The sequence below is a fragment of the Phyllobates terribilis genome, unplaced genomic scaffold (assembly GCF_046119375.1).
Source record: "Phyllobates terribilis strain yellow unplaced genomic scaffold, ASM4611937v1 Scaffold_167__1_contigs__length_4167997, whole genome shotgun sequence".
NCBI lineage: Eukaryota > Metazoa > Chordata > Amphibia > Anura > Dendrobatidae > Phyllobates > Phyllobates terribilis.
In genome coordinates, this window is record NW_027362927.1 from 2,016,060 (window position 1) to 2,042,839 (window position 26,780).

A 26,780-nucleotide genomic window follows, 5' to 3' on the forward strand; every position below is an offset into this window, starting at 1 on the left:
GGGCAACTTTCCTGGTCTTGCTCGCATGAGATATGTTGGAGTGCAATTGGTGGAACTCACAGATATGTGGTTGTACAGATCTACCAGATCAGGTAGTAGGTCTGGCCACTGATTTCTCTCCTCCAGGGGTAAGGTCTTCAGCAGGTTGATGACAATGTTGTTCTTCTTTTCACAGAGACCATTGGTTTGTGGGTGGTACGGTGTAGTTTTTATCTTTTTACACCCGTACAGATGGCAGAACTCTTTGAACAACTCGGCCTCAAAGGCCGGGCCTTGATCCGTCAGCACATGCTCAGGGTATCCATGGGGTCTGCAGAAATACGCTTGGAACGTCTTTGCTGCTGTCTCCTTGACGGGGGCAACCACCAGGAACCAGGAGTAGTGATCCACCATGGTCAGGGCATAGGAGTACCCTGACCTGCTGGGTGACAGCTTGACATGGTCCAGGGACACGATTTCTAAGGGTCGAGTCGTCTTGATGGGTTGCAGGGGTGCCTTCTGGCTACTGTAGTCTTTTCTTCTGAGGCTACAGGGTCCACAGTTTCTGCACCACCTCTCAATGGAGCTGCACATTCCCACCCAGTAACATCGACACTTCAGCAGGGTTTCTAGCTTTTTCCAGCCAAAGTGCCCCGCCTGATCGTGGTAGGCCTCCAACACCATCTGGATGTCTGTCTTGGGGACCACTATCTGCCATACCATCTCATGGGTCTTTGGGTTGACGTACCTCCGGCACAGCTTCTCTCTATAGATGAATAGCCGGCTTCTCTCATTCCACAGCTGCTTTGCTTGAGGAGACGCATCCTTCTCCAGGGAGGAACCTTCTTGGGTTATCAGTTCTTTGATACGGCTGACAACCAGGTCGCTGTGGTGAGGCAAAGGGTTCAACGTCCTACCATGCTGCCTCCTGGAGGCTCGTTGCTCGTGGACCATTCCATTCCGGTGAAAGGCAGGTAGCTCAATCTCCTCCAAGTCATCCACTTCTTCTTCAGTGTCTGACTGGTGAGGCATCCTGGACAGGGCATCGGCGTTGGCGTTCTTGCGGCCCGCCCGGTACTGAACTGTGAATTGGTAGTTTGACAGCCGAGCCATCCATCGTTGTTCCATGGCTCCTAGCTTGGCTGTTTCAAGATGAGTCAAGGTGTTATTGTCAGTGTAGGCAGTGAACTTGCTGGAGGCTAAGTAGTGCTTGAACCTTTCAGTGATGGCCCAGACCAGGGCCAGGAACTCTAACTTGAAGCTGCTATAGTTCCCTGGGTTCCTCTCAGTCGGACGGAGCTTCCTGCTTACGTATGTGATCACTTTCTCTTGGCCATTCTGCTTCTGACTTAGGACAGCTCCTAATCCTTCATTGCTGGCATCAGTATACAGCAGGAACGGTTGGCTGTAGTCAGAGTAGGCTAGGATCTCTTCGCCGGTCAGGATCTCCTTCATCTCCTGAAATAATTCTGCTTGCTCTTTACCCCAGTGGAACGGGGGATTTCTGCCTTTGGGGGACTGTCCTACCAGGAGGTCTTGCAGAGGTGCTGCTTTCTTAGTGTAATCTTTCACAAACCTCCGGTAGTATCCTACTAGTCCCAGGAACTGACGTACCTCCTTGAGGCTCTTCGGCTCCGGCCACTTCTGGATGGCAGTGACCTTCTCCGGGTCTGGTGCTACTCCCTCTGGTCTGACAATGTGCCCCAGGTACTGTACCTTTCTCTTGAGCAGGTGGCACTTTGAGGACTTCAGCTTCATCCCATACCGGGACAGTGACTCAAATACCTCCGCCAGGTGCTTCAAGTGGTCCTCATACGTCTTGGAGTACACTATCATGTCATCCAGGTAGAGCAACACAGTCTCGAAATTGCGGTGTCCCAGGCAGCACTCCATCAATCTCTGGAACGTTCCGGGGGCGTTGCAGAGTCCAAACGGCATATTGTTGAACTTGCAGAGTCCCATCGGGGTGGTGAAAGCCGTCTTCTCCAGATCCTCCTCAGCAACAGCTACTTGTCAGTACCCACTAATGAGGTCAAGGGTGGAGAAATAGTTTGCAGACTTTAAGGCAGCCAGGGATTCCTCTATACGGGGTAAAGGGTAGGCATCTTTATGTGTAATGCGATTTACTTGTTTGTAATCTACACACATTCTCATGCTTCCGTCCTTTTTCCTGACTAACACTAGGGGAGCTGCCCAGGGACTACAATTATCCCTTACTACCCCTGCCTTCTTCATGTCGTGCAACATCTCCTTGGCTTTCTGGTAGTGTGCTGGTGGTATAGGCCTGTAACGTTCTTTGATTGGTGGATGGTCACCTGTGGGGATATGGTGTTGTACCCCCTTAATCCTCCAAAAATCAAGTGGGTGCTTGCTGAATACCTGCGCGTATTCCTGTACCACCCGGTGTACCCCCTGTTTCTGATGGCCAGGAGTGGTGTCTGACCCAACATGGATCTGTTGACACCAATCCTCCACCTCGGTTGCCGGGTCATTATCCTCCACTTGGTCTGGTGAGGTTAAGGACTCCGCCGTGTGAATGGAATTGTTATTTACAGTGAATAGTTTGGCAACAGTGGCATAGCGTGGTAATCTGACTTCGTCCTCCCCATAGTTGAGAAGGCGGACGGGCACCCTCCCATTGCGTACATCCACTGCCCCTCTGGCAGTTAAGAGTGTAGGTCTGTGCTCTGAGCTAAGGGGTTCTACTACCGCCTGGTAGCTCTGTCCTTTAAGACCTATTGCTGCTGTACACCAAATAAGCATTTCACTCATTGGGGGAATCACAATGGGTATCGGGTCTGTCACTCGTACATTACCAATCTCACCACCGGATAGCTTTACTTGCTGCTGGTACATCAGGGCTCGGATCTCTTTCTGGAGTGCTCTCCTCTGCCCCGGTCTGGCAACGTCAGCTAGCTGTTGGAGCAAAAACAACACTTCCTCCAAACAGTTGCCAACAATGTTAGTGCCTAGTACCATATACAGTCCAGTTTCATCAGAGACAGTCTCTACTACAATGAGTCCCTGGTCCTTCAGCTCCACCCTCCCCACCTTTACCGCCACATCCTTAACCCCGACTAGGTTAAGGGGGAGGCCATTTGAGGCATATACGGAAAGATCTGGATTCGGGGGGAGGAGATTGTCCATGGACCAGAATCTTTTGTAGAGAACATCAGGCATAATTGTTACCTGAGATCCAGTGTCCAGCAGGGCAGGTATCGCAATGCCATCCAGTATAATGGACAGGAAAGGTCTTCCTCCCACGAACCCGCGGTGCCAGTCTGATGGGCCTGCTGAGTCTACTCCGGGGTGTTGGCCCTCGGCCCCAGGGTCTTCTCGTTTAAAGGACAATTACGCACTGTGTGGCCTGCCTTCTGGCAGCGGTGGCAGGTGAACTCTCTTTGAGGGTGTCGCTGGTCGTTGGTCCTTCCACGGGGTGGTGTTGTCCTCCTCCGGGGTGGCGTCGTCCTCCTCCTCCGGCTCATCCAGGGGACATCCTCAGGGCTGTCGGCTAGCAGGATCCTTCCCTCCGTCTCTGGCTCCGTCCGCAGCTGCAGGGCACTCATCACAGTGGCCAGGTTTTTAGTCAGCTGGCGCACTTCTGAGCGCAGACTGTCCAGCTCAATAGGGGGCACTGCTTGCACTTTAGCTTCAGCAGCCAACGGGAAAAAGGTGGGTACTGCGGGCGTTGGAGTGGCCTCACCCTGGTAACATTGAACATCAGTATCTGCTGTTTCCAGGGGTTGCAGTCCCTTTATAGCCATGTCCTTAAGGGTGTCAAAGGTGGCATCTGGATGATCCAAGGACCACCAACGCACAGTCCTGCTCTCCTCTTGGGACCTCAGCCCCCGGACAAACTGTTCTTTAAGCATTTTATTTTCATCAGTTATGCTGGTTGGACTAACCGGTTTCAGAGCTCGCAGGGCCCCTTGTAAACGCCAGGCATAGTCCCAAACACTGTCCTCCGGTTTCTGAGAGCAGTGGTAGAACCTCATCCGGAGGTCTGTCTCAGTGCGGTCCTCAAAGACAGTCTGTAACTTTTTATAAAGATTGCGGACACTGATTCCTGGTCTGCGGCCGACCAAGTTTCTACTTCTCTCTCCGCAGCACCAGTCAATTGTCCCAAAACAACAGCGGCTCTTTGTCTGCCCGTCATGGAGTACATGTCCAGTATACCGCATATTTTCCGCTTGAATCCAGACAGGGTGTCTGGTTTGCTGCAGTATTGGGGGAGCCACTTTGCTCCAGGGATATACGGTAGGGCCATGGGCGCGACAGGGGTTACAGGCCCAGCTGACGGAGCGGCTGCTTCGGCCTGCGCAGCGGCGGCCGCGGGTGGATTATCGAGGCTGTCAGCCTGGGCCCCGGTGTCGGGCTGCACTTCCGACATCCTGGTGCCCCTCTAGCGAACCGTGGCCTACCTCCTTTTCTTTTTCTCCGGTAGGCCGCAGCTCCGCAGGTGACGGTCTTTCGCTAGGACCTTGCGTCGCTTTGTGTCCTACGTCAGGGCGCTCGCTGGGGCTTCCTGCCAGGACCTGACGCTGCGGCAGGGCGTGGGACGTGTCCGAGACTTCGCGCGCTTGCTCCAGGTACGCCTCCGAGTTTTCCCGCGGTTACACCCTTCTTCCCGCTTGACGGCACAGTAATGGTGGCTATCTTTGCCACAGTACAATACACAGTTCTTTAGTAAAGGCGCACAGTACCCGGTGGCAATGGGCACAACTTCTTCCGTTGCTGCGGGCACGCAATCCTGTTCGTGACGCCAGTTGAAGAGCACGTAGCACCCAGGGGATGGGGATGACTCGGCGCCCGGGCCTTGTTGCCTGGTCTTGGGGGATGTCGCGGTAGTTTTCTCCCGGCCCGGTACCCTGGGGTCTCTTCTAAAAGGTGGATTATAGTTTGGGATATAGAAAGTTTGTGACGCCACCTGTGGTGTCTGGTGAGGATCACCAGCGCTGCGGCAGTCCTCTGAGGCCGGTGTTTGGGGCAGCTCGGTTGGTATTACTCCCCACAGGTGGAGTAGGCCTCAGGGCAGCATGGGTGTAAAGTATGCAGGACAGAGGGGGACCCAGCCGGGTCAGGGCAAGAACAGGGACACACACAACAGTTCGCTTCAGTACCTTTACTGGTGGTATTTAAGGCACGATCCAGGGAACTTTAGGGTGAAGGGTGCACTTCAGGACTCTCCCCAGTGAGTGGGTGTAGGGCCTCCTGTTTCTTGCCTTTTCTTGGGAAGTTTCTGACCTGCTTGGAGCTAGGCCTAACTTAGTCCCTGTCTTGCACCAGCTGATCTGGTGGTAGGGCCTTTGGTTGGAGATCACTCTCCCTGCTTGCAGGGCCTCCGTGACTCCTGGCTCTGGTACGTATCAGCTCTTGGGTGATCCTGGGACCTGAAGTCTTCCAGGGGTTCCGGTTGTCTCTACAGGGGAATATATGGCTCTGTACACGCGGACCCGGTGTCCAGTATATGCTTTTGGGGTGAGCTGGTACAGCTCCTCTGCCCCCTATGTTGCTCACTCCACTAGCCTTCGGCCTACTCGGGGCCCTCACTAGGCTACACACAGCAGCAGGCACACTGCTTCTTCACCGCTCTTATAGCGTCGGTACGCCCTAGGCTCACTAACCTAAGCTCCATGAGTCAGACTTGTCCTAAGCATTACTCTGGCTACAGCAGACTGCTCTGGACTCCCTGATGAAGCAAGGAGCGAAACGGCGTTGGAGTGATGTGAGGGGGCCGGGGTATGTCTCCAATCTCATTTTTTATAATCATGGTCTCCTTTACTTGATATACTATTTAGATAATTCCCTGATTAGAGGGTTTACATATAATAGGACTGGATTTTTTGCTACCAAAATCTTTCCTTAGCGCTTTATTCTCATAGCAGCAGTTAATCATTAGATTTTTCTTTCCCCTCTCAAAATCCAGTATTTGGCAATTCATTACACATATATGTATATATATTTACTACACAAGCACTTTATATTTATTTATATACAGTACAGACCAAAAGTTTGGACACACCTCATTTAAAGATTTTTCTGTATTTTCATGACTTTGAAAATTGTACATTCACACTGAAGGCATCAAAACTATGAATTAACACATGTGGAATTATATACTTAACAAAAAAGTGTGAAACAACTGAAAATGTCTTATATTCTAGGTTCTTCAAAGTAGCCACCTTTTGCTTTGATGACTGCTTTGCACACTCTTGGCATTCTCTTGATGAGCTTCAAGAGGTAGTCACCGGAAATGATTTTCACTTCACAGGTGTGCCCTGTCATTTTTAATAAGTGGGATTTCTTGCCTTATAAATGGGGTTGGAACCATCAGTTGTGTTGTGCAGAAGTCTGGTGGAATCACAGCTGATAGTCCTACTGAATAGACTGTTAGAACTTGTATTATCGCAAGAAAAAAACAGCTAAGTAAAGAAAAATGATTGGCGATCATTACTTTAAGAAATGAAGGTCAGTCAGTCCGAAAAATTGGGCAAACTTTGAAAGTGCCCCAAGTGCAGTTGCAAAAACCATCAAGCGGTACAAAGAAACTGGCTCACATGAGGACCGCCCCAGGAAAGGAAGACCAAGAGTCACCTCTGCTTCTGAGGATAAGTTTATCCGAGTCACCAGCCTCAGAAATCGCATGTTAACAGCAGCTCAGATTAGAGACCAGGTCAATGTCACACAGAGTTCTAGCAGCAGACACATCTCTTCAACAACTGTTAAGAAGAGACTTTGTGCAGCAGGCCTTCATGGTAAAATAGCTGCTAGGAAACCACTGCTAAGGAGAGGCAACAAGCAGAAGAGACTTGTTTGGGCTAAAGAACACAAGGAATGGACATTAGACCAGTGGAAATCTGTGCTTTGGTCTGATGAGTCCAAATTTGAGATCTTTGGTTTCAACCACCATGTCTTTGTGCGACGCAGAAAAGGTGAACGGATGGACTCTACATGCTGGTTCCCACCGTGAAGCATGGAGGAGGAGGTGTGATGGTGTGGGGGTGCTTTTCTGGTGACACTGTTGGGGATTTATTCAAAATTGAAGGCATACTGAACCAGCATGGCTACCACAGCATCTTGCAGCGGCATGCTATTCCATCCTTTTTGCGCTTAGTTGGACCATCATTTATTTTTCAACAGGACAATGACCCCAAACACACCTCCAGGCTGTGTAAGGGCTGTTTGACCAAGAAGGAGAGTGATGGGGTGCTACGCCAGATGACCTGGCCTCCACAGTCACCAGACCTGAACCCAATCGAGATGGCTTGGGGTGAGCTAGACCGCAGAGTGAAGGCAAAAGGGCCAACAAGTGCTAAGCATCTCTGGGAACTCCTTCAAAATTGTTGGAAGATCATTTCCGGTGACTACCTCTTGATGCTCATCAAGAGAATGCCAAGAGTGTGCAAAGCAGTCATCAAATCAAAAGGTGGCTATTTTGAAGAACCTAGAATATAAGACATATTTTCAGGTGTTTCACACTTTTTTGTTAAGTATATAATTCCACATGTGATAATTCATAGTTTTGATGCCTTCAGTGTGAATGTACAATTTTCATAGTCAAGAAAATACAGAAAAATCTTAAATGAGAAGGTGTGTCCAAACTTTTGGTCTGTACTGTATGTCTTGTGCATTAAAGACTAAGTACTGGTTATGGTGCTATATTAAGCAGGGAAGTGTAAAGTTAACCCCTGCTTTGCTGACCAAAGACGTGACATCTGTTCCAAAAGTGACACGAGACCAGTGCGGATGACACGGAGGATTCCAGAATTATCCAAAGACAATCCAACTTAAGTCCAGGTGACACTGCACAGATATTAAAGCTACATTTCATCTATGGACTTTGTTTTGTTATCAACATTTAATTTATGGACTCTGATTGACACATGATCTTTCTAATAAAGAGTACAGTTTATGGACTGAACAATAATGAATACAATTATAGACTGTTACAATATCTACACACTATAATTTATTTCAAAGGAGTTTTCATCTAAAGACTGTGTTTTAAAAGAACCAAGAAAATGATGGGATGAAGCCCAGATGACAAAAATGATTGCGACTGGACTAGTGATTGCTTTAATTTAGATTTAGGGAAGTATAATTATACATTTTATATGAATATTAGTCACGGCTTACCATAACATGACTCAACATCATTATGCTATTGAATCATTATAACAATAATCCGATATTGATAATAATATTACTATTATTATTATGGACATTAAATTATATTGCCAAAGAAGAAGAAAAGAAAGAAGATCCTGTTATCCTAATGATGAACCTTTCTACTTTGAAGATTCCAAATGATGTCTGTCACCCTCAAAAGGCGGAATTGTAAAATAGTAATTATATACTTTATAATTAATTATACATACGTATTCATTTTATACTTTTATTTCTATAGACTGGGTCAGCCTCGTGGTATGGTTTAACTGACACGACGTGCTATTCTTATACTTAGCTGGTTAATGCTGTTATGATCTGCTACAAGCACTAAGGAAAGACAGGAGATCTGTCCCTACAATAGAACTAAACTAGATCCCTACGATGTAACGGGGAACCTGATCCTGCGATCAGACCCACTAAAGTCCTCGGCTAGACTGTACGAAGACCTATAGATGCAAGGGAGGGATCCCTACAAGAACTAGGGACTGTGATAAAGTTGGACACCTCCTAGCAGAAATAGTAACAGTCAAAGACAAACATACAACAAAGAACATAGAGGTCCGAAGACCTAGCAAAACTAACAGAGAACAGAAACAGAGCACCAAGCTAGCTCAAGAGTAGTAAATACAATGAAGTCCAGCAAGGCCAGGAGGGCGGAGCTGGATTAAATAGGCAAAAATGGTCATGTGACCAGCAAACTAGAAAAAACCTAACAGGAGAGTTCTAACAGTACCCCCTCTTCTAAGAGGATCCCCCGGATCCCCTAGGACCGGGCTTATCAGGAAACCTCCTGTGAAACCCTCTGACAAGTCTGGAAGCAGAAACATCATCCGCCCTCACCCATGAGTTATCCTCGGGTCCGAAACCCTTCCAAGCGACTAGATACTGCAAACTCCCTCTATACCGTCTAGAATTTAGGATGCGGGAAATTTCATATTCCCCGTCCTCCACCACCGGAGGAACAGTGGCAGAGGCGTCACCAACCGACACATCAGCTTTTTTCAACAGAGAAACATGAAACACCGGATTAATCTTCCAGGAGGTAGGAACCTCCAACCTAACAGCAGATTGGTTAACTATCTGAAGCACCTTAAAGGGCCCTACAAACTTGGGACCCAATTTTTTCGAAGGAATCCTCAAACGCAGATTCTTAGACGACAACCAAACCATGTCACCAATAGCACCTCTTAGATTTTTTGTTAGCCTCCTGAAGATTATCACGCACATCCATCCAAACTCTCTCCAAATCACCGGAAAAACTCTCCTCCTCCGGCACAGCCGATACCAATTTGGAGAATGACCCAAAAGACGGATGTCTCCCAGTACAACAAAAAAAAGGTGAATACCCAGCAGAAGAGGATGTATGGTTGTTAAGAGCAAATTCAGCAAGTGGCAGAAACTCAGACCACCCCTCTTGATTGTCTGCCACAAAGCAACGCAAGAACTGCTCAACATCCTGGTTCTTTCTTTCTGTCTGGCCATTAGACTCAGGATGATATCCGGATGAAAACGACAAATGAACTCCCAACCTATCACAAAAGGCACGCCAAAAACGAGCCACGAACTGAGGTCCCCTATCAGAAACAATGTCAGTAGGAACGCCATGTAGTCTGACAATTTCCTTGACAAAGGCCTTAGCGAGTGTCTTAGCGCAAGGCAGTTTGATGAAGGGAACCAAGTGACACATCTTGCTAAAACGGTCCACGACCACCCAGATGACCGTGAAACCTTCAGAGGGGGGAAGGTCAGTAATAAAGTCCATATCCAGATGTGTCCAAGGTGCACTAGGAACCTCCAGAGGGCAAAGCAACCCCGCAGCAATACGTCCGTTACAACACTTGTCATAACATTTAGGGCTCCAGGACTTAATTTCATTGGTAGACCAATCCAGTACAGGATTATGCAATTTTAACCAGGGCAAACCCAATATTACTGGAGAAGGCAAATTATTCAATACTACCAAATCCAAATTCTCTTGATGAACACCATTAATAGTGAGGGGAAATTCACAGACCTTGTGAGTAACACTCTTCAAGGGAGAGCCATCAACAGAAACCACAGCAATACGGGATGACAAAGGTTTAGGTTTTAATGTAAGTTTTTCCAAGAATCCCCCATCAATCACATTCAGAGTAGAACCACAATCCACAAATACCCGAAATTCAATTAATTCTTCCTGAGCAGCGGTAGTAGCAGATAGGAATACTCCCTTTGTATTTAAACAGGCTATACGTGCATAACTGACCATTTTTTTTTCTTTGTTCATACGAAGCACACAGTTCTTAATAAAATGACCAGAATTTCCGCAATAGAAGCACAAACCTTCAGAAAGCCTGCGGTCTTTTTCCTGAGAGCGGGGTGTCATCGCCCCAATCTCCATCGGCTCTCCTTTGTCAGCACAGACCCTCTCAGGACTCGGAGCTGACATAGCAGAGGATTTGCTCTCATTAACCCTTGCACGCAGTCTCCTGTCCACCCGTATAGCTAATTGCATTGCCTCCTGCAAGTTTCCAGGTGTGGGATAAGCAATCAGCAAATCCTTAACCCTTTCACCTAGCCCTGCAAGAAACAAGCTTTTCAAAGCTGAATCGTTCCACCCCACCTGGGCAGACCACCGACGGAAGTGAGAACAATACTTTTCCACATTACCTGATCCCTGCCTCAAACGTCTCAATTCAGACTCAGCAGATGAGACACGATCAGGATCATCGTACAACAAACCCAGAGCAGAAAAAAAAACTATCCGCTGATCTAAAGCACGGATCACTAGGTTGGAGAGAAAAAGCCCATCCCTGAGGATCCTTGCGCAAAAGTGACATTATGAACCCTATGCGCTGTGATTCATCACCAGAGGATCCGGGTCTTAAACGAAAATACAATAAACAAGCATTTTTAAAAGAAAAAAAATCTTGTTGTTCACCAAAAAATAGATCAGGCAGACGTACCTTTGGCTGTACCAAATGTGCTCCAGAACAGCTACTCACGTGTTGTTGGAGCTCGGCCACCTCCAGAGAGAGTCCCTGCAAGCGTTGAGCCAAATCTTGAACCGAGACCATGATGGAAACTGGAGGTCTTTCCTTAGAGAAATTTTTTGGGCTGGACTTACTGTTATGATCTGCTACAAGCACTAAGGAAAGACAGGAGATCTGTCCCTACAAGAGAACTAAACTAGATCCCTACGATGTAACGGGGAACCTGATCCTGCGATCAGACCCGCTAAAGTCCTCGGCTAGACTGTACGAAGACCTATAGATGCAAGGGAGGGATCCCTACAAGAACTAGGGACTGGGATAAAGTTGGACACCTCCTAGCAGAAATAGTAGCAGTCAAAGACAAACACACAACAAAGAACATAGAGGTCCGAAGACCTAGCAAAACTAACAGAGAACGGAAACAAAGCACCAAGCTAGCTCAAGAGTAGTAAATACAATGAAGTCCAGCAAGGCCAGGAGGGAGGAGCCGGATTAAATAGGCAAAAATGGTCATGTGACCAGCAAACTAGAAAAAACCTAACAGGAGAGTTCTAACAAATGCCATATATAGATAACAGATGCTATGAGGGGCCTATATAACCCATGTGAGACACAGGCAGGGGGCGCTCTCTCTTTTGTTACTTCACACTACATCAGACGGAGGATCTACGTGTTGAGGAAACCAGCTGACGATGTAGGCCCAGACGCAGGTCCATCGGGACATGTGCTTGACAAAGACACGAAATACCATTGAAAGATGGACACTCATGAATCAATCACTTTGTAACTATTTCCCCTATTTTATGTAACTGCTGCAATTATTCTTTTTAATGGACAATCCAAGAATAAACCGCTACTTTTTTTATTAGAATATCGTGATATATTCTTTGAACAGTCGCATCTGGTAAACAGTCCTATATATAAATAAATATACAAAATAAGTATATTTAACATCAGGTAACTGATAAGAGAAGAACGGCTCTGGATACAGGAGAAGACTGCAGTAACGCAGTATATTAACACACTGACACTACAGCTTTATTCCCTGCACCCAGTTTGTTTACCTGCGCCTCTATCAAACTTGATAGCTCCCTGTGCTGTGTTATCTAACCTCACAGCCAGAGCTGGCCTCAGTGTCCAGCACCGCCCTCTGCACACTCATTGGCTGTCAGTATCGGCCCCAGCACCGCCCTCTGCAAACTCATTGGCTGTCAGTATCTGCCCCTGCACTGACCTCTGCCATTCATCCTAACATTGGGAATAACAGCTGTGTCTGGTCATCTGAGGAAAGCAGCACAATCACTGCACTCCACATCTACAGCGGTGACAGAGCCCCACGTCTGCACATCACCCCTGACATAGGAATACTGGAAGTGAAAAGCCTATAAAGATGTGTAGCGCCTTAAAACATTCTCTCTCTCTCATTATTCTGGCATTTGGCAAATATTATAAATGATGGTAATCCTAATGGACCTAAAGAGGGAAAGGTTTATTCTGATTTCATGTCAGATACTGAGAAAATCATGCAGATGTATCTTTTATATAATGTATGTAAAGTTCTGGTTTCTACTGTAGGTGATATCCAGACGTCTACTGATCCTATTCTGAACATTATTGGAGAGTTTGGTGAATGGTCAGGACTGTCCATTAATCGGGATAAGTCGGTTATTCTACCATTTGATGATATCCCTAATTCCAGCATATTAGAACCTACACGAATACAAACGGTTGAGAAATTCTAATACCTTGGTATAAGTATAACAAAAAGATCTCCGGATTACATTGCACTGAATCTATATCTTCTTCTGGAAAAGTATAAAAAGAAAATCGATGCGCGGTGGAGATTACCATTATTGGCTGTAGGAAGAGGGAACTTATTAAAAATCATATTGATGCCCCAACTCTTATACATTCTGCATAGTGCCCCTATTTGGATCCATAATTCCCATTTTCAGAAAATTCATAGCAAGTTTCATTCTCTTATATGGAAAAAAAATCATCTAGGATAAAATGTGAATATCTACAAAGTGACGAGGAACCTGGTGGATGGGCGATTCCTAATGCACTAATATATTATATTGCAACATTAGGGAGGGTGGCAAAGCGCTGCAAACCCAAATAGTATTAAGGGGTTAATTACCTCAGGACACCGTGGAATATTCCTATTCTTATAGTGGAACTGAATGACCTCACGCACAAGAAATCACTATACCCTACACTTGCTCTACTCTACAAGGTCTGGGATAGGGGTAAAGATATAATGGAAATAGGAGACTGCAATGAATCTACACCTATATGGTTTAATAATAAATATGCAGAGGTCTATAAATTAGAGGGATTTCACAGTTGGGTGGATAAAGGAATATATACGATATAAAACATATTGTCTGAAGGGAAACTTAAGTGCTTTGATCAATTAAAGGAGGAATTTGGGTTGCAAATAAACAATTCTATAAATCTCTACAGTTTCGGCATTCATTTAATGCACAATCAAGATGGACGCCCTTTTGGATAGAAAATAATACTTTTGTTAAGTTGGTATTAGAGAAGGGAAATCCTAAGGGTCGTATTTCTGATATTTACTGAGTCCTTCTTGATAATTATTTAAAAAAATGTCCTCCAGCTAGACAAAAATGGAGATAAAGGTCCAATTTCTGAGGATCAATGGAGAGTGGTATTAGAACTGGTACCCCAATTATCTTTACATGAGGCGCAGAGATTTCCCCAGATCATATTAATACATAGGAAATATAAGACGCCTAGATTCCTATGTAACATAGGATACCGGACTGCCGCTGAATGTCCAGGATGTAACATGGATGCTGCGGGCCTATTACATCCGCTATGGGAATGCCGGGAGTTAGGTAAATACTGGAAAGGAGTTCTGTCTATTATAAAGAGGGTGTATAAAATAGATATTCAACCAGACCCAAAAAATGCCTATTAGGTATATTAGAAGATGATATGGAATTTAACCCAATGTCAATAGGGATTTCACATATTTTATTTCAAGCTAGGAAACATATTGCATCCAAATGGATTAACCCCTTACCTCCAGAAATTAGTGAACGCAAAAATAGGATAAATAACATTATCAGATTAGAAAAAGGGGTATATAAAAAACAAAACTCAATGAATACATTTGAGAAAATATGGGGTTTATGGTTGGATACCCCTGGAATGCCATCAAGAGGATTATTGTTGGAGAGACAATTTGACATATGGGGGAACGTGGTATTGGCGAGGTCTAATGTTTCATTGTAATGTTAAGGAATTCCAATATACATGTGGTATGGGCAATATAGCACACCTATATGTGTATAGGATTATAATGTTTATTACAATATTATGTGGAATGTTAATTGTAAGCTATAGTAACTGCAAGTTATCCGATGGTAATGGGCAAGCTGAAAGGATATATAGGAGAGATGCATATATGTGATTCCTATGGTATGTTATTTGATTATTGTGTGTACTGGTTTCTTGTTTTGTAAAAAAAAAAATAGTGAAAAAAATCTCAAAAGTGTATTGGATTAAAAAAAAAAAGATCACGAAAAAGGCTTCTCCGCTGTGTGGGTTCTCTTGTGACTATCAAGAATCATTTTACGATTAAAACATTTCCCACATTCTAAACATGAAAAAGGCTTCTCCCCTGTGTGAGTTCTCTGGTGACGAATAAGATCTGATTTCTGGTTACAAAATTTCCCACATTCTGAACATGAAAAAGGCTTCTCGCCTGTGTGACTTCTCTGGTGATTAACAAAAACTGATTTCTGGTTAAAACATTTTCCATATTTGGAATAAAAAAATCTATTATACATTGTGTGTATTTTTTGATGTTTAAGAATAGACTTCTCGAGGGTAAAACTATTTCCATTTTCTGAATGTGAAAATGACTTCTTTGCTTTAGGAGCAGTTTGTTTTGTAATGCTTATTTTATTTTGATTTTCCTTAGTAGTCAGTAATGAATCAGAAGATAGGACCTGTTTCATAGAAGGAGTAATGGCATTCACTTCAATTGTATCCTGTGGGATCTCAAGATCATCACATTTAAAAATCTCCTGTCCCTCTGATCTCCTGGTACAGTCATCTGCCAAGAAAAAAAACAAAAATTATTAATTTTGAATAAAATATCCTTGAAATTTATATTTTTTAACATTTCTTCTTAAAATGTCTAAACAATCAGATCCCTGGGCTACATGCTAATCCAGGGAAATGAAGAGATATATGCTCAAGTTTAAAAATCTATTTTATTAGACACAAATCTAAAAAAATGGAGGATTTTAAATATTCCTATATTTTTTAGATTTGTGCCTAATAAAATAGATATCTCTTCATTTTCCTGGATTAGCATGTAGCCCAGGGATATGTTTCTTTAGATTGATTTAGAAGTGGTATGCAATCTTTTTTTATTTTTCTATGGGATTCTTGTGTTAATTGTACTTGAAATGTCTGTAGAAATGGCAAGTTATTGACAGAATGACAGTTCACAGTCTAATAGAAAACCTCATAGGATGAACCAGTAGAGCGTGGTGTCCAACTGTTCATTCTGCCTCCAAAATATGGAATAAGAAGCCATCAAAAAATGTTATGTAGGGAAAAATAATACCAATAAAAACTTCTACTCATCTCACAAAAAAACAAGTCCCCACTCAAGTCAAACAGAAGATTCCACATTATTAAATTCTCAAAGGCTCTTTAGAATCAACATGGCTTCCATAAACCAATCCAGCAAAATCCGCTCTCCCAAAGTCAAATCCCCCCCTCGCTTCTGTGCCCAAACAACATTTAGCCTCCATGTATTTGGCATTACTATAGTGAGAGGAACTCACTTAATTTACGGTGTGTGTCTCCTGGAGCACAATCTGGGCACTATGTGTTGGGTAATAAAATGAGATATTTGTAATTTTCAATCTTCAACATCCACTGCGTGCTAATTTCCGGAAAGTGCCTGTGGAATCAAAATAGTCACTACTCCTATAGATTATATCACTAAGGGTTATAATTTCCTAAATGGAGTCACTTTATGGCAATTTCTACTGCTCTGGTTTTCTGCAATTTGGTCACATTAGGGCTTCTGTAAATGGTGGGTCCCATCTCCTCTGGGATCTGCTGCTGCGACGTCTGCTTCTCTCGCCAGAAGCCGCCTTATTCATCCTGCAGGCGGCGCTGGTGATGGAGGAGACGTCAGAACCAGAAGCTCTGGGCGGCGCAGGCTCTATCCAGCCATTAGGATTCGAGTGCCTGTGACCAGTAGTACCATCCTGTCTGGCAGTATGGGTGGGTGTGCTGTCCCGCTGAAGTAATCTGCGCCCTACTTCAGCCAACAGGAAAGCACCACACCCTACTAAAGCTGGAAGCATATTGTCGGAAGCTGCCAGATACAGCCTTGTTCTCCTCTGGGTCAGTCCTCTGTCCTCAGCTCCCGGCTTGTGTATTTGTTTCCTGTTGTGACCCCGGCCCGTTTACTGACTACTCTTGTGTCTTCTGATTTTGTATTTTCTCTGCTCTCCTGGTTCTGATCCAACTACCTGACTATTCTTCTTGCCATCTCACACCACAGAACAGCAGATAACACCGTGGCCGAAGCCTAGGGGTCTCTGTGCAAGTCCAGATCCATGTAGAGGGGTTAAATAAGTGATGAGCAAGACAATCCCTGGGATCTAGAAAATGGAGTAGATAGCGCCAAGCCTGTTCATGGTAGCCATCTTTTTAGATGCCAGGTGACCATGAACAGTTTCCCCAATACATTGTGTCTGCACACTATCCCAGCAAGATCTGCATTCAAATAGCTAAATGGCGCTCCTTCCCTTCTTAACCTGCCATGTGCCAAGACAGTAATGTACAACCGTATACATGGTATTGTCGGATTCAAGAGAAGTTGGAAAATAATTTGTAAGGTCCATTTGTTTCCTATTATCCTTTGTGAAGAATTCCAAAGTTATCACCATATAAAGTGACACGTTAGATTAGAAAAATGGGACCTGATTAACAACAAAAAACTGTCTGTGGGAAGTGGTTAAATCAGAGTATTTTGGACACCAACTACTGTAGTCAAAAACTGTGAGTATAGACAATAACACATCTACTGAAATGATCAAACTCAGCAGTCTCCATCAGTAATAAATGAGTAACTAGTGGTGAAACCTCTCGGGGGTAATTGGAGTATGGTGCTCGGTGGCTCTTGGGAATCTAAACTATCATAAGGGACAATATTTTCTGTCAGATGAGTTTCAAGAAGAAATATTAGACGTTCAAAGAGAACTTTTTATAATAGTGCAGAGATGAGGCGTCTTAAATTTAGATCTCGGACATTTTGAAAAAGCAATGGAGATCTTTTTTCAAAGACTACCAGGGTGTTAAGAGTCTCACATAAGTGAGGCAGCCTGATCCAACCACAACCTGTAAAAAAAAATTATATTTTTTATTCTATGTTAGATCCCCAACAACGTATGTTTGGGGGGAGAGCTCCAACACTAAACTTGAGATTAGAGAAAGTATTAGTGCCCCCATTTCAGGAGAGATTGTGCAGTAATCTGAATTCCTTAGGATCGAAAACATAATGGAATTTATGACATGGAGTGAATCCATGAAACCAGGGCTCGAGCCAACACATCTCCTGCAGGCGTGAATAAATGTATATTACAGCCATCAGCCACGCACAGCTTAGAGATATATCATGGCTGACGTGTAATGTTTTCTGTTTAGTTTATCACAATCCTGTTTGAAGTTAGATTTAAAATAAAGTTTAAAGTTTAGATAAAAGGAAACTCTGCTGTTATTGCATCATTACCCTCCGCTTTCTCTTACAGGCCCATCATAATATTTAACTTCAAGTGATTTTCTAACTTGTCAGCACATTCTTCGTACGCCGTCATTTGGCTTTATAGTTTACAGACCTGGGCAGGTAACGGTCAGCGTCTTCTAATCCCAGGGGGGAGGTGGATCCTCCAGGTTGTAAGTTCTATAGAAAAGGTCTTTCCCAATTCACAAAGTCATTTGAACATTTTCAGATGGAGGCGAATGTTATGCTCCAGCGGCAAAATGGTGATCACACGATTGTGATACGGCCGGACTACACTACCAATAAAGCAGCCACAGCAGGTGACTGAGAAGAATCTGTGACTTCTCTGTATTCAGTGATTACTACTCACCTGGGTAGTCATATGTAGGAATCTCCTCTTTACACCACTCATCACCCCTCACATATGTCTCTGTAGTATTAATATGGGTCAGATCTTCACCCTGAAACAAATATTGTAAAAGTCACAGACAGGTGGAGAAGTCACATCTATGATCAGCTCTAATCCTGCCATCTCCACCGTTCTCATTACACAAGTATAAAACATATAATACTGGTGGATAAAACAAGACTGAACACAAGACCTTCACAGCCGTCTACACATCATAGGGGAGATCTCATGACACCTTCTCTCCATCTACCTGATGTTCTTGAGGAACATTGGGATCTTCTTGTTTACAGTCCTATGGAAGAAGAGGACGGGGACATCTCTCTGGTGTTGTCCTCTTACTGGATAGATCTGGAGGAAACACATACAGGGACTGAATTCATTCTTTACATACAGATAATTATAGGCCGTGTGTATTTAGTCCTGTCTATTACCTGGTGATGTGAGGGGCTGGGGAACCTCCATCATGACGTCCTTGTACAGATCTTTGTGTCCTTCTAAATACTCCCACTCCTCCATGGAGAAATAGATGGAGACATCCTGAAACCTTATAGGAACCTGACACATACAATGAAATTGTCACCCCCCCCGATCCCTTCATAGCGTTACTGTATAATATCCCAGCATTCCCAGCAGTGTCACCTCTCCAGTCAGCAGCTCAATCATCTTGTAGGTGAGTTATAGGATCTTCTGGTCATTGATGTCCTCATGTATCAGGGGGTGAGGTGGAGGCCCCGTGATTGGGCTCAGGGATCTTCCCCATTTCTCAGACATAGGGTCCTGACAGTGCTCACTAGAGGTCTTCTTCACTACTATGTAATCCTGGTTATGGAGAGACACATTAATAAATCTCACTACAGACATTTCCAGAGTCCTCACCTCTCCAGTTCTGTCCATCTGTTATTCCCATAGATAAGAATGATGTAATGTGACATCATCAGAATCTCTCACCTCTCCAGTAAGCTGGAAGAGGATCTCTAGGGTGAGGTGTAATATCCTCTCCGCCATCTTGTCTCTGTCCATATCCATCTTTGATGGGTAAAATCAGGAAAATTCTCTTCTATAAAAGATCTTCGCTGAGAGGATCCGATATTGTAGAGACCTGAATGAGAAGATGATGAGACGATGTAACATCATAAAAATCCTGTGTAATAATACTATTACTGGAGATAATAAGGGAAACATATGAGGAGATTTATTATTTTACAGTAGTTTTCTTCTTTACATCTAGTAATAAAACCTATATATTTTAGACCACAGACAACAAGCAGTTTCTTCCTCGGAGTCTGCAGCTGAATACCTTTCTCATAGACTCATCTTCCTTATTGCTAATTCTCATCTCATTTACCAACACTGGAATCGGCATTAGCAATACTGCAGGAGATATTGTTTACACGTGACATGAGAAATAATTACTTCATGATGAGGACGACATCTTCATCTTCTACTACGGCTCTATAAACATATTTGGCCAGAGTCCATCACTGACTACATCTCCACCAACCGTCTATATGAATGTTTCCCGTCTTCCCCGGACTGTAATCTTCTATCTCGTTAGATCTTATGTCTCATTCACACATAGAAGTTAGAGGCATTTAGAAAACCTTTTTTATTTTCTCAAACACCTCGGACAGAAATTATTAGATACCAAAGTCTCCATGTATAGTGTTTTATGGAGTTTATTTCTGGCCTTAGGCTTTCCTATATTGCAAGAAAAACACCAGAAAAAAAGCAGGTATTAAAATGTTTCAAAAGAAAATTGGTACCAACAATTCTTGTAAAAAGAAAAAAACATGCAAAAAGAAATTTTCTTATTTTTTAATACGTTAAACATTTAAGAAAAACAAAAAACCTCTTTTGGGCATCAGAACATAGATGTACACCGCAGGGATATCATAGGTGCGGCTGCAACAAAAACCCTGGCAGTTTACCCACTTGCTGCTGACAAAAACAAACATGGCATCTAAGGTTTGGTAGAGTTTTGCTGAATGTCCCTCCTCCCCCAAGGTCTTGATAATATGGGGCTGCCTAGTTACGATACATAAATGCCTAATAATGGTGCCTGGGCCTGTAATGTACAAAAGTCTATTAGGCCGGGCCAGAGGCAGCGTCCAATAAACTTTTAACGCCCCCATACACATCAGACTAAAGTTGATGAAAGCACTGATTTTGGGGGGTTTGGTCGACTATATAATGTATTTGGGGACCTTCTGTCAGATGATGTCAGGGCAAAGAAGGATCTGGCATCCTGAATTCCAGAGGCTAATCCGTTTGTTCTTCCTGTAGATAATCCTCCACTACAGGAGTCTGGGGGTGACTCTCTCATACAGACCACAGGAAAGCTGGAATATTTGTGTGTATCGTAGAGTCGGGAGAGATAGCCATCTGCAAAATGACCATTCAGCCAACACTTATCTCATGTGTATGGGGCCATTAGTATTACAGTGACAGGCAGTGATGATACACGACACTACAGTAGTACAGTGCATCACCGGAGCGATCAGAGGCTTGTATGTTGTATGATCGCACTAATCAGTGTTGTTTAACCCCTTACTTACCGGGGACGTATTAGTACGCATATTTGCGTACCGCCGGTTCAGTGAGGGCTCCGGCGCTGAGCCCTCACTGAACCGAGCACATGTCAGCTGATTCTTACAGCTGACATGTGCCCGCAACAGCCGCGGGTGGAATCGCGATCCACCCGCGGCTGTTAACCAGTTAAATGCTGCTGTCAATCTCCGACAGCAGCATTTAACGCGCGCTTCCGGATAGCGCGTCATAAGCCCCGCCCACCGGCGACCCCGTCACGTGATCGCGGGTCGCCGATGGGCGTGCATGACAACCCAGGGTCTGCAGCAGACGCCTGTGGTTGTCATGATCTTGTCGCTATGAGCGCCACCTAGTGGTCGGCGCTCATAGCACAGGACCATTTCTGCTGCATGCAGGGGACCTGCTCGTCCCCTGTATGTAGCAGAGGCGATCGGATAGTTGCTGCTTCTAGTCTCCTATGGAGACTACAGAAGCATGTAAAAAGTAAAAAAAAAAAGTTTTTAAAAATATAAAAAAAAATAAAAAAATATAAAAGTTTAAATCACCCCCCTTTCGCCCCATTCAAAATAAAATATATAAAAAAAAAAACCACATACACATATTTGGTATCGCCGCGTTCAGAATCGCCCGATCTATCAATATAAAAAAAGAATTATTCCGATCGGTAAACGGCGTAACGAGAAAAAAACTCTAAACGCCAGAATTACGTTTTTTGGTCGCTGCAAAATTGCAATAAAATGCAATAACGGGCGATCAAAACATCGGATCTACCCCAAAATGGTATCAATAAAAACGTCAGCCCGGCACGCAAAAAATAAGCCCTCAACCAGCCCCAGATCCCGAAAAATGGAGACGCTACGGGTCTTAGAAAATGGCGCTATTTTTTAATTTTTTTTTTTACCAAATTTTGGAATTTTTTTTCACCACTTAAATATAAAAGAACCTATACATGTTTGGTGTCTATGAACTCGTAATGACCTGTAGAATAAGAAGAGCAGGTCAGTTTTAGCATTCAGTGAACATGGTAAAAAAAATAAATAAAAAACAACTGTGGTATTGCACTTTTTTTGCAATTTTACCGCACTTGGAATTTTTTTCCCGTTTTCCCGTACAGAATATGATAAAACTAGTAATGGCGTTGAAAAGTACAACTCGTCCCGCGAAAAATAAGCCCTCACATGGCCATATTGACCAAAAAATAAAAACGCTATGGCTCTGGGAACAAGGGGAGCAAAAACGAAAATGCAAAAACGAAAAATGCTCCGGGGCTTAAGGGGTTAAAAAAAGTTTTAAAAAAAAGTTTAACATGAAAAAAAATAGATCAGTTTTAGCAACAAGAAACATCCGTCACTGTAGGAACAACAGACTCACTGCACAATATTGGTTGAGTCACGTCCATAACAACTTTACTATACTCTATTATCCTATAGACATCCTACACACAGTGGAGTAGACTGAAATCACAGCTCCAAATATAAAACATAAATATAACCATATATACATAACGGAGACCAGATGGTATGGAGATGAATGAGGGAGACCAAAGTCCAAAAATAAACTTTACTTTACAAGAACTTGATATACATCAGATAGCAGGCACAACACTTCATGTATGCTTCTTCTGTATTATGCAGAGTCAAGAACCGGTTACACGTGTCGGTACTTAACTTTTGTTATAAGCTACAACAGTCCAGCAAATCATTATAAGTAGGCCAAACATCCCCTGTGGGGACCATACGGGTAACCTCAGCTCCCAGTTGATTTGCGAGTACCGTTTATAAGACGCAATATATACAGGGTGGGCCATTTATATGGATACACTTGAATTAAATGGGAACGGTTGGTGATATCAACTTCCTGTTTGTGGCACATTAGTATATGGGAGGGGGGGGGGGAACTTTTCCAGATGGGTGGTGACCATGGCGGCCATTTTGAAGTCAGTCATTTTGGATCCAACTTTATTTTTTTTAATGGGAAGAGGGTCATGTGACACAACAAACTTATTGAGAATTTCATAAGAAAAACAATGGTGAGCTTGGTTTTAATGTAACTTTATTCTTTCATGAGTTTTTTACAAGTTTATGACCACTTATAAAATGTGTTCAAAGTGCTGCCCATTGTGTTGGATTGTCAATGCAACCCTCTTCCACTGATCGCAACACCACAGAAGAAATGCTAGCACAGGCTTCCAGTATCCGTTGTTTCAGATGCTGCACATCTCGTATCTTGATGGTATGGTGTGGTATATGGGGTACAAAGTTAGTGGGGCCATTCTTCATCAGTGGAAACCTCAATGCCACTGGATATCTGAAATTGCTACATGATGATGTGTTGCCCTCTTTATGCACTGAAGATGGCACGTTCCCTGAGTTTTTCCAACAAGATGGTGCAACACCACATTATGGGTGTCAGGTTCGAGTATTCCTACATGAACAGTTTCCTGGAAATAGGATTGGCTGTCGTAGGCCAGTTGAATGGCCACCAAGGTCTCGCGATCTGACCCCCTTAGACTTTTATCTTTGGGGTCATATAAAGGCAATTGTCTATGCTGTGAAGATACGAGATGTGCAGCATCTGATACAACGGATACTGGAAGCCTGTGCTAGCATTTCTTCTGTGGTGTTGCTATCAGTGTGTCAAGAGAGGGAGAAGAGGGTTGCATTGACAGTCCAACACAATGGGCAGCACTTTGAACACATTTTATAAGTTATAATAATAAAGTTACGTTAAAACCAAGCACACCATTGTTTTTCTTATGAAATTCTGAATAAGTCTGATGTGTCACATGACCCTCTTCCGATTGAAAAAAATAAAGTTGGATCCAAAATGGTCGACTTCAAAATGGCCGCCATGGTCACCACCCATCTGGAAAAGTTTTCCCTCTCCCATATACTAGTGTGCCACAAACAGGAAGTTGATATCACCAACCATTCCCATTTAATTTAGGTGTATCCATAAATGGCCCAGTGTGTGTGTGTGAGTGAGTGAGTGAGTGAGTGAGTGAATATATATATATATATATATATATATATATATATATATTACACACAGTACAGACCAAAAGTTTGGACACACCTTCTCATTTAAAGATTTTTCTGTATTTTCATGACTATGAAAATTGTACATTCACACTGAAGGCATCAAAACTGTGAATTACCACATGTGGAATTATATACTTAACAAAAAAGTGTGAAACAACTGAAAATATGTCTTATATTCTAGGTTCTTCAAAGTAGTCACCTTTTGCTTTGATGACTGCTTTGCACATTCTTGGCATTCTCTTGATGAGCTTCAAGAGGTAGTCACCGGAAATGGTTTTCACTTCACAGGTGTGCCCTGTCAGGTTTAATAAGTGGGATTTCTTGCCTTATAAATGGGTCTGGGACCATCAGCTGTGTTGTGCAGAAGTCTGGTGGATACACAGCTGATAGTCCTACTGAATAGACTGTTAGAATTTGTATTATGGCAAGAAAAAAGCAGCTAAGTAAAGAAAAATGAGTGGCCATCATTACTTTAAGAAATGAAGGTCAGTCATTCCGAAAAATTGGGCAAACTTTGAAAGTGTCCCCAAGTGCAGTTGCAAAAACCATCAAGCGCTACAAAGAAACTGGCTCACATGAGCACAGCTCCAGAAAAGGAAGACCAAGAGTCACCTCTGCTTCTGAGGATAAGTTTATCCAAGTCACCAGCCTCAAAAATCGCAGGTTAACAGCAGCTCAGATTAGAGACCAGGTCAAAGCCACACAGAGTTCTAGCAGCAGACACATCTCTTCAACAACTGTTAAGAGGAGACTTTGTGCAGCAGGCCTTCATGGTAAAATAGCTGCTAGGAAACCACTGCTAAGGACAGGCAACAAGCAGAAGAGACTTGTTTGGGCTAAAGAACACAAGGAATGGACATTAGACCAGTGGAAATCTGTGCTTTCGTCTGATGAGTCCAAATTTGAGATCTTTGGTTCCAACCACCGTGTCTTTGTGCGACGCAGAAAAGGTGAACAGATGGACTCTACATGCCTGGTTCCCACCGTAAAGCATGGAGGAGGAGGTGTGATGGTGTGGGGGTGCTTTGCTGGTGACACTGTTGGGGATTTATTCAAAATTGAAGGCATACTGAACCAGCATGGCTACCATAGCATCTTGCAGCGGCATGCTATTCCATCCGGTTTGCGTTTAGTTGGACCATTGTTTATTTTTCAACAGGACAATGACCCCAAACACACCTCCAGGCTGTGTAAGGGCTATTTGACCAAGTAGGAGAGTGATGGGGTGCTACGCCAGATGACCTGGCCTCCACAGTCACCACACCTGAACCCAATTGAGATGGTTTGGGGTGAGCTGGACCGCAGAGTGAAGGCAAAAGGGCCAACAAGTGCTAAGCATGTCTGGGAGCTCCTTCAAGATTGTTGGAAGACCATTTCCGGTGACTACCTCTTGAAGCTCATCAAGAGAATGCCAAGAGTGTGAAAAGCAGTCATCAAAGCAAAAGGTGGCTACTTTGAAGAACCTAGAATATAAGACATATTTTCAGTTGTTTCACACTTTTTTGTTAAGTATATAATTCCACATGTGTTAATTCATAGTTTTGATAACTTCAGTGTGAATGTACAATTTTCATAGTCATGAAAACACAGAAAAATCTTTACATGGGGTGTGTCCAGACTTTCAAACTTTTGGTCTGTACCAATATATATATATATATATATATATATATATATATTATATATATATATATACACACACACACATACACACACACACACACACACACACACACACACACACACACACACACAGTGGCTGGTGGGGTCTGTGGGGGGAGCAGCAGCGTAGCGGGGCACAGGAGGCAGCAGCGTAGCGGGGCACAGGAGGCAGGAGCCACCCACTGCAGACTACACTGTCCCCGCTGCTAAAGAAAATGAATATCTGCCGCTCCCCACGCCCAATTAATAGCCTTAATAGCGCTCACAGTGTTGCCTGCTGCACGGCTACTGCTGCGGCTCGGCGGTCACGTGTGCCCACTATTAAAGAGCATGAATATTCACTACTCGCCGCTCCCATAGGCGTGGGGAGTAGAGAATATTCATGCTCTTTAATGGCACGTGTGATGATCGAACCGCTGAAGGAGCCGCGCTGCGGTTACACTGTGATTGCTATTAAGGAGAGTGAATAGTCACGTCAATAGCCCCAGCGTGGGGAGCAGCGACTATTCCGGCAGCTCGTTTCCCCGTGTAAGGGCATACCAGGATGGGGATTGGGAAGCCATGCATACCAGGATGGGAATGAGGGGAGTCATGCATACCAGGATGGGGATAGGGATTGGGGTGCAATGCATACCAGGATGGAGGGGTACCATGCATACCAAGATGGAGGGGTGCCATGCATACCAGGATGGGCATGAGGAGTGCCATGCCTACCAGGATGGGGATGGGGGGTGCCATGCATTGCATATCAGGATGGGGATTGGGATGCCGTGCATATCAGGATGGGGATTGGGATGCCGTGCATACCAGGATGGGGGATTGGGATGCCGTGCATACCAGGATGGGGGATTGGGATGCCGTGCATACCAGGATGGGGGATTGGGATGCCGTGCATACCAGGATGGGGGATTGGGATGCCGTGCATACCAGGATGGGGGATTGGGATGCCGTGCATACCAGGATGGGGGATTGGGATGCCGTGCATACCAGGATGGGGGATTGGGGTGCCGTGCATACCAGGATGGGGGATTGGGGTGCCGTGCATACCAGGATGGGGGATTGGGGTGCCGTGCATACCAGGATGGGGGATTGGGGTGCCGTGCATACCAGGATGGGGGATTGGGGTGCCGTGCATACCAGGATGGGGGATTGGGGTGCCGTGCATACCAGGATGAGGTGAGACATGCATATCAGGATGAGGGATTAGAGGGGCCATGCAT

At 44.2% G+C, this 26,780-nt stretch overlaps 1 protein-coding gene across 4 annotated transcripts in view; it reads right to left on the reverse strand.

Moving 5' to 3' along the window:
- LOC141207923 (oocyte zinc finger protein XlCOF7.1-like) overlaps nucleotides 1–26,780 on the reverse strand; it is a 456,010-nt gene that overhangs the window by 15,958 nt on the left and 413,272 nt on the right. The window contains exons 1-4 of one of the 4 annotated variants that reach the window (XM_073664490.1): nucleotides 18,745–19,108; nucleotides 18,564–18,661; nucleotides 18,275–18,365; nucleotides 15,104–15,210 (exon numbers count right to left, since the gene is read on the reverse strand). The exons of 1 other annotated variant lie outside the window; for it this stretch is intronic. Coding sequence is in view for 2 of the 3 variants with exons in the window: in XM_073664492.1 (XP_073520593.1) it covers nucleotides 18,745–18,868; nucleotides 18,953–18,976 (148 nt within the window). In the remaining variant the exon portion in view is untranslated. Of the gene's footprint in view, nucleotides 1–15,103; nucleotides 15,211–18,274; nucleotides 18,366–18,563; nucleotides 18,662–18,744; nucleotides 19,120–26,780 lie in introns of those variants that run through there. 2 more of the 4 variants (XM_073664492.1, XM_073664493.1) reach the window with 2 other exon arrangements.